The 14,510-nt window shown below is 39.2% G+C and overlaps 1 protein-coding gene across 3 annotated transcripts in view; it reads right to left on the bottom strand.

The window, feature by feature from the left end:
* LOC111865397 (GDP-mannose 4,6 dehydratase) overlaps positions 1–14,510 on the bottom strand; it is a 40,345-nt gene that overhangs the window by 3,482 nt on the left and 22,353 nt on the right. For all 3 annotated transcript variants that reach the window (XM_023853381.2, XM_023853382.2, XM_023853380.2), the window contains 3 exons: positions 13,296–13,488; positions 9,172–9,404; positions 6,288–6,503 (listed from right to left, as the gene is read on the bottom strand). In XM_023853381.2, coding sequence (XP_023709149.1) covers positions 6,288–6,503; positions 9,172–9,404; positions 13,296–13,488 — 642 coding nt within the window. The remainder of the gene's footprint in view (positions 1–6,287; positions 6,504–9,171; positions 9,405–13,295; positions 13,489–14,510) is intronic.

The raw sequence follows: 14,510 nt of genomic DNA, 5'->3' as shown, positions 1-14,510 counted from the left end.
CATGAAGTGTATTCAATTTGAATTCCTTCTGACTGGTATGAACCTGCCATCAAGTTATGAATAACACATCATAAAAATTATACATTCCATTTTGCTGTTTGTCTTATATCATCCACAACTTGAAATTAGAGAGTTAAGCTCCCTGTAAAGGTTGCTGCAATGTTGCTTGTTGAAAAGTAACATGGTATTTTTTTTTATTGCTAGTGGGGTGGGACTAAGTCCCTTGTACTGCAGCCACTTCTGGCCTATTGTACCAGCCCCAGATGATAGGTGAAGGTGATTGTGGAGCAAGTGGTGGAATGAAGATTGGCAGGGGAAACCGAAGTACTCGAAGAAAACCTGCCACAGCACCACTTTGTCCACCACAAATCCCACTTGACCAGACCCGGGATGGAACCCGGGCTGCCGCGGTGGGAAGCCAGCAACTAACCGCTTGAGCTATGGCACAGCCCAAACTTTACTTTACCATTCTATGTGAACATCTTCTACCTACATNAAATTGTATGTTCCAGTTTATTGGCTGATAACGTAATGCAGTTTGACAGACAATTATGCTGCAAAGCTTATGCAGGAGGTGACATGTTAAGAGGATAATGGGTGGCGTGCAGAGAAGGATGGATTGATTGGAACAATTGGTGGAATGAAGACTGGCAAGGGAAACCGAAGCACTCGGAGAAAACCTGCCACAGCGCCACTTTGTCCACCACAAATCCCACTTGACCAGACCCAGGATTGAACCCGGGCCACCGCTGTGGGAAGCCAGCAACTAACCGCTTGAGCCATGGCGCGGCCCTTAAAGTAGCATGGTAATCAACCTCTTCTGAATTACAGAGCAGCAAAACAGAGGTTTTCTGGTGACCATTTCCTCATGTTTCACAATGTACAGAGCCTATTATAACTACATATAAACAGTTAGGATGACCCAGTCAGTATACCAAGAAGCTACATGCTGAACAGCCAGGGTCCAATTCCTGGCAGAGGCAAGAGGTTTTCCTGTTTCCCTCTTCTCCACAGCAACCAGACTGGTGCTGGGGCCCACCCAGCCTCCTACGCAATGGGTATCAGGGGCTCTTTCCCAGGAGGTGAAGTGGCCACAGTGTGATGATGGCCACTCACCTCACGTCTTCATGGTGCGGTGCTTAATTAAGCACAGTGACAATGTTACCTTTACATTTACATACAAACAACTTTATGATGAAATAAAATCAAGGAGACGATAGCTATTCAAACAGAACATTTGTAACTACAATGTAAACACAAGGACAAATTAAATAATATAAACTGTCAGACATATCCAATGTTTCAATATCTAGGCTCTGAAACAAAGTTCCACCTCTCCATTTTGAGGGGCCAAACTATGTACCGATATCTTATACATCACTCGGCTGGTCACACCATTAAACGCCACAGAAGATGAAGAGAAAAGAACATAGGGCAGCAAAACCCCCACTTGTCTCTTTAGGGAGTAGTGAGTTAGAACACTAAATGCAGCAAAATCTTAAAAGGCAGTAATTTAACTCTTGAGATTATTGACTTTAGATCACTGAAAGTGAATACTAAATGAGGGAAGACATTAAATTGAGGAACATTATATGGTAGTTCCACTGTAATGTTCATTGCAAACTGCTTAGTTGATAAAAGAAAACAATATGTGAAACAAGTCATTAGTTGCAATACAACAATTTCTCCAGTTCCTATACAATATATGCGTGTACGGACGAACTGACGGACATACTGATAGACTGACAGGTAGATGCACACACACATACACACACACACACAGAATGTTAACTACTGCAGATTGAACCAATGTTGCAGTTTAGTGGTTAAAATTCCCGCTTTGTATTTGGAAATTCCAGGTTCAAATGTCTGTCTACAGACCAGCTACCCTAAATGAGGTTGTAATGTTTTCCTTATTCCTTCAAGGTAAATGCTGGGATAGTACCTCAAATTAGGTCATAATTGTTTCCTACAAATCATTTCCAATCATAATTCATTCCCATTTGACACTATAGAGCCTAAGCAACTGAAACTGTTAACTAAATAAACCAAGAACATACAAATAAAATATACTGTAGACAGACACAAATTAATCTGTGAGCCATGAGTGATCTACACATCACTGATTGAGAAACAATACCCAATCAACTAACTGTGCAACCAGAACAGGGCAGGACAGAACATTAGTAAGTATGAATCACTGCTTGAATACAACACCAGAGACCCAGAATCAACATCACACATCGACAGGAAATACTTACTTCAACAACACATTAAATTCAAACAGATGAGCCATTCAGGGAAATGTCAATAACTATAGATACTGGAAGTGTAGTTTCATGTTTACTTTATGTCACACAAAAAGCAAGACAAAAAAATCATACTAACCTCCCCAGTCCCATCCTCAAATTTCTGTTTGCACATCTGCTCCTCCCTTAAAGTGTCATCCTCATTTACACTGCCAATAAAACTGTACAGTGAAGTATCGATTATGTGTGCCAGCAGAATTTACACACTCAGATGTGATGACAGGAAGTAAATAAGGCTTTGGCAGTACTAATTAAGTGACTGGTTAACTGGCTAGCAAAGTCACTATCTAACTAACTAGCAAACATTCTAATTAACTACCTAACTATCCATCTGCATTTCTATTCCCAGCCAATCTTCCCAGAAATGACTTATTTCCTGTTGCTACTACCAACACCACTTGTATCTTTTGATAAAATAAAATCATAATTTAACTGTGTAAGATCATGGTAATGTGCCAGCAGAGCGTTTCATGTACTTGATGCAGGCATATGTATCTGATAAGACCACCTCTGTGATCTAGTTGTCAGAGTTCCTGGCTACAGATCCAGAGCTCCGGGTTCGATTTCTGGCGCTACCAGATTTTCTGAGAAGTAGTGGGTCTGGAACAGGGTCCACTCAGCCTCGTGAGGGTAATTGCGGACCTAATTGAATGGAAAAGTAGCGGCTTCGCTCTGGAAACTCGAACTTAACGGCCGTAGGGATCCATTGTGCTGACCACGCAACACCCTCTATCTGCCAAAGTTGGCACTAACAAGCGGCAGTCGCTCGGTTGGTACAGTTCACTTGCAGACTAAAACCACGGAGTTATGGATCTGATAACAAGAGTCTCTCTGTCGTCAGCTGTGATTTATTCATAAAAGCTTCATAAAACCCATTTTGTATTTTTTTAATACCGGATGCTATGTTAACACTATTAGACATGACTGAATTATGAGTACATGTGACCCAAGTACATATAGAAATACAAAGCTCCTACAGTTTTGCACTGGACTGATCTGACAGTATTATAAATATGATTCAGACAAAGATAGTCAAAATGCAGACAAACTGCCATCTTGCATGACTAGGTATCATATTTTGTAAATGCAAATGAATTCTTCACCCTTTCTTAAAAAAAATACTCATCATATGATTATGTTCATGGCATAAAGTATTTATTTAATTTATAACATTTATCTGGAATATTATCTGATCTAATAAATGCAGTAATAAATTAAATGAACATAAGGTAGCTAATAACAAGACTGTTAAGCAATGAAATCTTTCTGGGCAATCAGCAACATTTATCTCAAGGTTGTGTCCAACATCTCAAAGACTCTCTACGTCTCTAGAGGCAGCTTAGTTAAGGAGGGCATTGAGATCTGGATAATCCCCAGTAACTTTAACATAGATATGCAATTCCCTCTAAGCCATTCATGGAACCCAGCCACAAGCATAACTGATGACAGAACTTCAAAAGAAACTTGTCTGCAATGATCGGTGACAAGCAACATGAATTCTGATGACCAACCAATGCTCTGCAGTGGATCAGGACATCACTGACTGACTCCATCCACTGTACCCCATGTCCAGGTTCTGACAGATGGCAGTTTTATGTATAAATATAGCGTGTGAACACAATATTCATCACATCTATCCCTGATGACAAAGATAGTGATAGTCCCTGACACATCAGACACTCACTTCACAGTAACATGGCTCATCACCTAAGACAATAGATCACTGTAGGTCACAGTGCAAGGGCTGAAAATGCCCACCCCTTATACAAGAGTTGGATAAATAGTGGCAACACCACCGTAACATGAAAGATGTGCGTCAGGCGGCACTAGTGCTGTCTGTAGCTGATAGCAGAAGTTCAGGTGAAGTAGTGCAGTGAGTGGCTCTGGTTGTGTTTCATTGAGTTACATTGTGAATCGTCTTGAAGTGCAGGAGCCCAGTTCAAGCACCCTAAGAACATGTTTATGAAAGAAGAACGCTCCTGGATAAAAACTGAAGTCGCACGAGGTCGTAGTGCACAAAGCTGTTATCAGGGACTGCAAAAAGCATGTGGTGATGCTGCTTTGCCATACTGCACAGTGGCACGATGGGTGAAATTGTTCTTTGAAGGGAGGGATGCCATTCAGGCAGCCATCATTCAGGACAACCCCATGTTGACAACCACACAATTCAGCTTCTTGCTTCTTTGCTGACGTTGATCGTCGATGGGCTGCGTGGGAGTTAGCTGCTGAGGTAGGCATATGTCACAAAACCATGCTCCACATTCTGCATGATATTCTTGGATACCGCAAAATTGCAGCGCGTTTGGTACCCCATACAATGTCCGAGGTGCAACAATGGCAACGTGATGCAATTGCACAGGACTTGTTGGACCAGTACCAGAAGGAAGATGACAACTTCCTTGGAAGGACTATCACTCTGGACGAAACTTGGGCTCGCTCATATGAACCGCACTTCAAGCGACATTCAAATGAATGGAAGCATCCTGGCTCACCTTGTTCAAAGAAAGTGCGCCCTACACAGAGTAATGTGAAGGTGATGTTCACTGTGGCATATGACACTGATGGAGTGATACTGCAACACACTGTACCTCAACGACAGACAGTAAATGCTGACTACTACTGCAATTTCCTGCGTAATCATCTTCATCCAGCACTCAGGAGAAAGTGATGACGCTTGTTGGCAACAAAACACATCATCCTTCATGACAATGCAAGGGCTCATACTGCTTATGCTCTCAAGGATCTCCTTCGCCACTGGCAATGGAAGATACTGCAACATCCGCCATACTCACCCGATAGCGATTATGATCTCTTTTCCGAAGTAAAAGAACCACTGCAAGGGTTACGTTACAACACAAGAGAGGAGATTATTCGTGCTGTAGGGCAGTCACTGCTGAACATCAACAGAAGTGGATGCACTGATGGTGTATGACGCCTTCCACAAATTTGGCAGAAGGTGGTACACATGGGGGGCAATTATATTAAAGGAATGTGTGTTTACCTCACGTAATAAAGTCATTTCAGAACCACAGAGGTGTTGCCATTACTTTCTATCCAACCTATGTACATTTACTATATGCTGTCACTATGAAAACTTCAAATCAAATACAAACTGCTAAATTTTGCATAATAGACTCTTCACAAAACATCTGCTAAATTATTTTATCTGTAACTCTGAACAATTCCAATTTGATATACACTTAATGACAACATATAACAAATGATTTCAGTATTACACAGCAGTTCTAACTGAATGCCAATGCCCAGATTCACATTTTATTAGTAAGGTTTTGTACGGTCTCTTCCATTTAGAACCTGATATATGGTTGAGTAGAGATATGTCATAAATATTGACAGACATGACTGTTTATGTATTCTTCTGGGGGTTCCAAGAAACAAATTCCTTCTTTGCCAATAGCAAATCCATTAATACTTACAGCACTCTATTTTACGTAAAGATTACCTAATATGAAGGTGGCATACGGTAGCGCAGTTGGTTTAGACACTATGCTACAAGCCAGAAGGTCACAGGTTAGATTCCTTATGTCTTTGGACTTTTCAATTGACCAAATAATTCCAGCTGCACTATGGCCCTAGGGTTGACACAGCCTCTAAAAGAAATGAGTACCAGGAATCATCCTGGGGATAGAGGGTGGCTGGCACATAAGGCTGACATCCTCACTGCTGTCTGTGAGCTGTCTAGAAAAAATGTGGCAGCCTCAACATCTCACAACCCTATGGGGCTCCACGGCCTCTTACAGGGATAACTTTACATTTTCTTACCTAGTGCGGAAGCAGTTTCTGAATGTATGAAGTAATTGCTGAAGGGTTCTTAAATTACATATTTATAAAAATAAGAAAATTAATGTTAGCATGCTACTAATGAGTTATCCCTATTCAAACTCATGATACTCCAATATAAGAAGTTGAAAAACAAATACATAACACCACAATTATGTAAACAGAGCAAAAACTTACCACTTCAGTTGGACGGAAGTATCTAGGATTCACTTTCACTCTAACAATGCCTGTGTCCTTTTCTTGACCAACTTCAGTTTCACCTTTCCCTTTCCATACAATTTCTTTTCCTATGTAACTAAATGCAGCTTCAACAAATTCTCGCACACTGTGTGTCTCACCGGTTGCGATCACAAAATCGTCTGGCGAATCCTGCTGAAGTATAAGCCACATTGCCTGCAAAAACCATGTAATAGCTTCAGAATTTATAATATACAGCAGCTGCACTCATTGTAAAGGTAGGTGAAATCCCTGTGCTTAACTAAATAACACTATGCCATGAAGGCATATGTGGGAGTGCATGTATAGATTCAAGTTTTCTTGACCTCGGCACTTAGTGGGAGGTGAGGGGTCAGCTTCACACCCCAGGGAAAGAACCCCTGGCACCCATTGGAAAGGAGGCTGGGTGGACCCCAGAACCAGTCTGGATGACACAGAGAAGAGAAAATTCTTGACCCTACCAGGATTCAAACTCTGACCTCTCTGTAGTCCAGCCTGTAGCCAGTCACTATACCAACTGCACTGCTCTAAAACTGCCACCTCAGTGTTGGATTAAGATGAATTCTTGGTGTAGTGGCTTTAATAATGTTTCTATTACATTCATTTGACCACCACCAGGACTCCAGTTCACTCTTTATATTACAGATGTTCGTAATACAAAATAAGAGAAAAATTCCCTTCAGCATGTTTTCAATCTCCTATTTTGAGGTGTGTTAAATTATACAAAAAACAGTATGACAAGATTAAATTCTGTTGAGACCTCTCAATTTTTACTTAGTCTGGTTTATTTCAAGAACTTAAGGGCCAAAATTAGCATCAATATGTATCTTTCAGGCCCTCTTGATAAAGAGAACTTCTATTACATGTGTATCATCATTGTTACGTATTGCTCATTTTAATTCTCCTGATGAACAACTATACTCGTACTTAGGAGCTTAAATGAACTTTTCTGTATCTTTTATTGGAAATGACATATTTTGCTGAAATCTTATATACAGAAGAAGTTCTGTGAAACATTTCAATAAAATGTGATATACATGGTACATCATTTGTGTGAATACTGTGTCATTTATTTGCTTTAACAAGTTGAAGTACTTATTGGGCATAATGTCACAAAAATTACTTACTTCACCATTGCCACAGCCTTCCAAACTTGCTTATTCTATCTGTATGAGCCAGTGTTGTTTCAACTGAATTTATACAGAGAAATGTTCCTGTCCAAGAACCTACCCCAGCTGTGAATGAATCACAAATAAAGAAACAAACAGAGGTATGGTCTTGAATTGCAGAAATTCTTACCTTCTTACACTACTCTACAAACTACAGAATTCCAGGAAACTCTTATAATGCACAGTTTCCTTTAAATACTTCCTCTACTTGCATTCAGAGATGTCAATTCTCAAATCTGAACATATTTAAAACACTTTCGCTCATCAAATGTGACTACTGAAGCGAGATCTTGTTCATTTCTGTTTTATCACATCAGCTTCTGCTGATATATATTGTAACGTGTTTCATTACTGAAGACGCCGTAGAGATTGTTAATTGATTTATTCAACAACCTACAAGTAACGGCTACAATTAATTATCACACAGTTGCGGGGTTTCACAATTTATAACCTTATTCGCAAATCAGTTCACTCTGTCTTCAGTAGTCTACATGTTTACAGTATGGGAGCTGCGTATCACTGTATCACACACTACCAATTACACAATTACACACACGTCCGGTTCTTCTTTCCGCGACGGCTGTTATACTCCAACTGTAGTCTGCTGTCTGGAGAACTGTTGATAACACACTCGCTCGTAGGCTTGCTCGGAACTAACTCAGAACTGAACTCGGCGATGGCCACATTACAACTAACTCNTATATATATATATGTTACATTGTCAATGCTTCATAATTTGTAAGTTTTTAATAAATCTGTTAAAGGCTGTGTTTTTTTTTTTTTTTTAGAAAATACAATTTTAGACTCAACGTCTGATTCATCGGCAATGCATGTCATTTGTTCCTTGTTCCTAAAATGTCACCTTTTCTATGAAGTGATATCCACATTACAAACATTCATATAAATGAAAGTCATAATGAAACATGAGAAATATGATAAACATACAAATAACTTTACAACATGACCTTGTGTCCTAATAGATATTATTCTGTATCCATATGTGCCATAATGAAAAAATGCTGACACACTGATGCAATGATCAGTGTTCTTCCATGGACCAGATTCCCAACTACTAGTTTATGAACTGTTTAGAGGTTCATTAAATAAGGAACATCACAGTACCAACCTACTAACTCCATGGAGAACAGTCTGCCTTGGGATGATGAATCTATTCAATCTAGCTATCGGATATTCAAGAAATACCCCACATTTTATGGAATTCAAAAGTTAATTTAAAAGATCTAAAAGTTTCTGACAATGGCATATTAATATAATTATTGTGTTTCTGGACACTATCCATCATCCTGTTTTTTATTTTAAATACAAAACTTTTCAGAGGCTGCATTTTGTCTTCAGGTGAAACTACTCAGTTATCTTGTGTTGGTGTTGGTGTCCAGGATACAGAGACTATCTCTACTGATTAGTCCCAACTGAGTAGGATTCACCTGAAGACAGACAGAATGCTGCCTCTGAAATATTGTGCATTTTAAATACAAAACAGGATGACAGATAATGTCCAGAAACTCATGACAAAAGGCCTGCTTCTGAGCCAAATGAATAGTACAGAACTTTCACTCAAAGCTGTCTGTTCACAGGACACAATTTAAGATCTGTCACACTTCATAGTACATTATAACTTCTACGTCATGTAATTTAATACTTCTCATGCTGTTTACCTCTACAAAATCTTTTGCATGGCCCCAGTCCCTCCTGGAATCCAGGTTGCCAAGCTCAACATATTCCAACTGTCCTAATTTAATCTTTGCTACAGATCTTGTAATTTTTCTTGTTACAAAATTTTCACCTCTTCGTGGACTCTCATGGTTAAAAAGTATTCCATTACAGGCAAACATTTTGTATGCTTCCCGATAATTCACGACAATCCAGTATCCATACAATTTGGCACAAGCTGCAACAGAAATTCAGAATTTAATTAATATCTGCTGCATGGATTTCAACAGCTATGATATGTTAGCTGTTTCTGAGTAAATTGAAAGTCATAACAAGATGACATAAAAGCAATATTATGTGGCACACCAGAAGACGGCAGAGAAGTCCTTGATTCCAACCGGAAAGGAATATCTTGGAAACACAAAAAGATTAATTTTCTTATGATACTGTCATGTGAAATGATTTCAATGTGATTGAAATTGGACAGATGTACGATGGGGTACCCAAAAGAAACCGAACTAATTTTTTTGTGGGCAGAGCTTTTGTAGTACCGCTTTTTGCCGCTATGAGCGCATAGAGCTAACATTCCTGAGTTGATAAGCCGACTACCGTTGCTTCAGAAGGTAAGGACTAGTTTCGGCAGAGTTTATAGTGACAACTGTTTTGTGTGAATGTCGTTTTTGCAATGGCTGATTTTTGTGAACAGTGTGCAGCAGTGAAATTCTGCTTTTTGCTTGGAAAAAGTGGAACAGAAACTCTTGAAATGTTAAAAACGGCGTACAAGGACGATGCTATGGGGAAAACTCAAGTGTTTGAGTGGTTTTCCCGTTTCAAAAACGGTGAAATGTCAATTGATGACAAACCTCGTTCTGGTCGTCCTTCCACAGCCCGAACACATGAAAATGTTGAAAAAATTCGTGAAATCATCAAGGAAGAGCAACAACGGATTGCGCAACAGTTTGCAGCGGAAGCGGCCAGATTTGTGGCAGTCGGGTGACTGGTTTTTCCATCATGACAATGCCCCTGCTCACACAGCCGTCTGTACGACAATTCTTGACCAAAAATGGTATGACCCCTGTTCCTCACCCTCCATACTCACCCGACCTTACCCTGTGCGACTTTCTTTTGTTTCCTCGAATGAAAAGAGACATGAAAGGAAAGTTTTGCTGATGTTGCTGAGGTGAAGGAAAAAACGATGGAGGCGCTGTCAAGCTTCTCAAAAGATGAATTTAGACAATGTTTTGAAAAATGGAATAAAAGACTAGACAAGTGTATTAGTGTAAGTGGAGAGTACTTTGAAGGGGATTGAAGGTTTGGGCTTAAAATTTGAATAAATAAGTTAAAAAAAAAATAAGTTCGGTTTCTTTTGGGTACCCCCTTGTATGGTGGAATGAAATCAAGTGGATGAATAACGTAGGCTGGATATAATTTTGGCATACAGTAGGTCTGCAAAAGGCTCAGAAGTTAGCAGCCACACTGCTTTAGGATTTACCATTTTCTGGCTATAAATTAATGGGTGGACCTTTTTACTGCTTTTAATCTATTAGCTCTACATAAGAATGAACTTGCCCATGTACTTAAGCATATCCTGAAAATGTGTAGAGGCTGGGCTATAAGAGTACAGCCTGAGTGCAGCGGGGCGTGGGCAACTTTATGGCAGGGAGAGCAGCGGCTGCTGTGTCCTCAGTACACCTCTAGCGTTCAGCGTTTTCAGGTGTTTTCATAGCAAGAAATGTACGAGACATGTTTGTAAACTATTTCTGTCAAATGTCAGATGTAATTAAATAACATCCTCTGTAGCAATGAACAATGGACATGTTTACACATATTTTTTGTGAAAACATAAGAGCATAATGAAATAAAATTATAAATACTTTCCATCCCAAGTTTTACTGCAATTTCATTCCATGCTTTCGTCGCCCTGTTTTTGTATAATGGATGGCGAGAGAGCCTTATTTCAGGTTTTCCTTGAACTTCCGAAATTATTTCCTCAAAAGGCCTCTTCCAAACACTACTGAAACACAAACTGGTTTGACCTGCATGCTGCACGCACTTTTCCACGCTAGTACAGCATGCTGCCTGCTCCACTCAAAATGCTGTCCCAGGACATGCCAATATATTCAAACGGGTTTGTGATGCACGCTGCATGCCCTGCTGCATTCAGGCCATACCCTAAAGAGTAGCATCTCTGAATTTAATCTTCTTGTATGCCTTCATGGTGCTGTGCTTCATTAGTTAAGCACAAGAACAACTTTACCTTTTTTGTTCATCTTCCTTTTACATTTCCACTTTTATATGGGCCATCTAACAACCAATCCTCTGCATCTATCTGTCTTCACAATCCTCCTCCTCCTTAATTTCCTTCCATATTCTTCCTTCCTTCTGTGTGACATCTTTACTGATCTGTTATTTTCATCTTGATCTCATTCTTCATCCTGGGAATTTTCCTTCGATTTTCATGGTCAAAATCTTCTTCGTTCAGTCTTAAAACATGCATATTTCATCATATTGTTGCTTATTAATTTATCTTTCCATGTATCAATCTTTAAATTCTAATTATTTTTTTTCTTGTTCTCTCTTTCCTTTGTTTTCGATGTGTATTTCTTACAAATCTTATCTTGTTATGCACCCTATATGTTGAAGAAAGAGGCAAAGCACTGTGGCTCAAAGAGTATTACCTTCAGGAATGTAATGCTGTGTAGTCCAGCAGAAGTTCACAGACATTTCTGAGAACAATATTGCCTCCATCATCAGGGCAAAAGAGTAAGATGAGCAAGAAAGAAGCAAGAAACAGGTGGCAAGCAGAGCACTGGGAAACTACATCAAGAATGGAATGAATAATACCCAGGAAATATTTATCTTTAATATTAAAAGGTAAAGTAAAAAGTAAAGTAAAATAAAGCTATCCCTGTACCAGGCTGTGAAGGCCCGTAGGGTTGTGAGACGTTGAAGGTCCCACATTATCTAGACCAGGGGTCTCCAAACTTTTCGAAACGTGGGCCACATTAGGTAATTCAGCACTTTCAACGGGCCGGATAAAATGAGAAATTAATAACTCTAGGTATATGAGTTTTATTGAAAGCACAGAATTTCATAAACTAAATACAAAGTATGTGAGAATAAATTATCATATATTAATGATAACAGACAGCAGCAGCAAATGCTCTTATTTTTATCAGAAATTATAGTAAAACAATTAATGTGGATGATGGAACTCTNAATTTTCCTGAAGTTCAATAATTTCCATCTGAATTTGACTTGGGACATCTGCAGCATCACAGTCAAACGGATTTTGAAACAATCTAATTTCCTGAGCACTGGCATCCAAATCAGCAAATCGCTTCCAAAATTGTTTTTTCAAATCTAAAATGACTAAATTTGCAAACGAGGAAGGAAATTCTGCTTCACCCTTTTTATGCAACTCTGCACAGTATAGCATATGAACAAAGTTACAATTTTTCACTTGGCTTTCCAGAAGTATCAGCTTTGCTCTGAATGCCTTGATAAGTGCAAATAAATCACATACTAAGTTATTTTCACCCTGCAACTTTAAATTCAAATGGTTCATATGGTTCACCAGATCAGCAAAACTACTAATTTCCAAAGCCACTTGGTATCTGATAAAAGTGGTTCGTGATGGTTTTTTCGGTAAGAAATATATCAATTTCATTCCTGAGCTGAAAGAAGTGCGAAATAACCTTTCCACAGCTAAGCCATCGAACTGCAGTATAATATGTCAGGTCAATGAGCTCGGAATCACATTTACCAGTATTCACTGGAAAATTAGTTCACTTGGTGCATTTCTGCAGAATTATTTCGCGGGCCGCATAAAGTCACATTGTGGGGCCACATGCGGCCCGCGGTTTGAAGATCCTTTATCTAGACAATCGGCTCAAAGATGGCGGTAAGGTTGTCAGCCTTATGCGGCAGCCGCGCTTTTACTCCCCGGGAAAATTATTTAATTAATTCCTGGTACTCATTTCTGTTAGAGGCTGAGTAAACCCCAGGGCCTAGTGCAGCTGGAAGGATTAGGTCAAATGAAAAAAATCCAATGACCTCATCAGGACTTGAACCTGCGACCTTCCATATTTATTAATTAATAATGAAAATGAAACTATATATTAATTACCATATGGAGATCTAGGATAAAATGGAGTAGTTTCTGTCTGGGGAATTTCATGTACTTTTCCATACAGTTCTGAAGTAGACGCTTGATAAAACTTGACGGATTTCTCTAAGCCACATGTTCTGATAGCGTCCAGCAGTCTCAGTGTTCCTAGAGCATCCACTTCTGCTGTATATTCACTAAGTTCGAATGATACCTGTAACATGTGTAAATAATGTAATGTCAACAATTACAAGGCAATCTCAAAACAAATGTGAAAATAGGACACTAAGCATTAAATTACTCTACATAAGGTTGTCTATTACCAACACACTTTGATCGTACAATTCCAACACTGTGCACATTTAAGAACTTCATTATGACAAGAGTTATTTAACATGTCATTAATTTAATAATACTGAATACAGTAATTACTTTTGTTCCTATACTATTTTATGAGACTCCATATGGGACATTATTCTCCTTTCGTATCTGTTTATCTTATTACTTTCATCTTGCTATTACTTCTTTCTCTGTTGGTTTAATTACCAATTCCTTATTTTGGAGGTTTTCTTCCCTTGGAGTTGGATTTGTTGGGTACTGGGAGCTCTTTATTCAGAAGTAAGAGGTCAGTCTGGGAAGCTGATTACTCATCTCCATCTTAAGCACAGGTCTAGAATGTGTCAAAGATTTCCATCACGTCCCTAGCACATCTTCGTGATGTGGTGTTTAAACACAAGGGACACCTTTACTTTGTACAGGATAAGGAGAGAATCATACAATAACAATGATAGTGAAGAAAGCAGTCTTCTGGGATTTGGCACCGTGTATATGTGGTGTTAACCGACGTTTCGGAGTAACGTATCGCCTCCATCCTCCGAAACATTGGTTAACACCACATATACATGGTGCCAAATCCCAGAAGACTGCTTTCTTCATAGTCACCGCCGTGAAAGCCTCAAATCTTAAACAACAATACTGTTTTACCACGTTTACTTTTGTAACTGCCCAGCTTTTTGCTCATTGAAACAAGTGGTTACATACAAATGAATGAAGTCTGTTGATACTGAAATTTTAGAATATTTATTTTATTTAAATAACACATATCATAGTTTACAACCTATGTTATGTAATTATTGTGTTCACCCTTATCAGAAGTACTTTCCCTCAAAACCAATTGTAATGCCCTAGCGGCGCAGGGGGGGGGAATGGAGGTATCCCTCCCGCTGCTGCCGCCGC

Source organism: Cryptotermes secundus, unplaced genomic scaffold (assembly GCF_002891405.2).
Source record: "Cryptotermes secundus unplaced genomic scaffold, Csec_1.0 scaffold295, whole genome shotgun sequence".
In the NCBI taxonomy this organism is placed as follows: Eukaryota; Metazoa; Arthropoda; class Insecta; order Blattodea; family Kalotermitidae; genus Cryptotermes; species Cryptotermes secundus.
The sequence above is the reverse complement of the archived record's forward strand: the minus strand, read 5'-3'. Positions and strand labels throughout refer to the sequence as shown.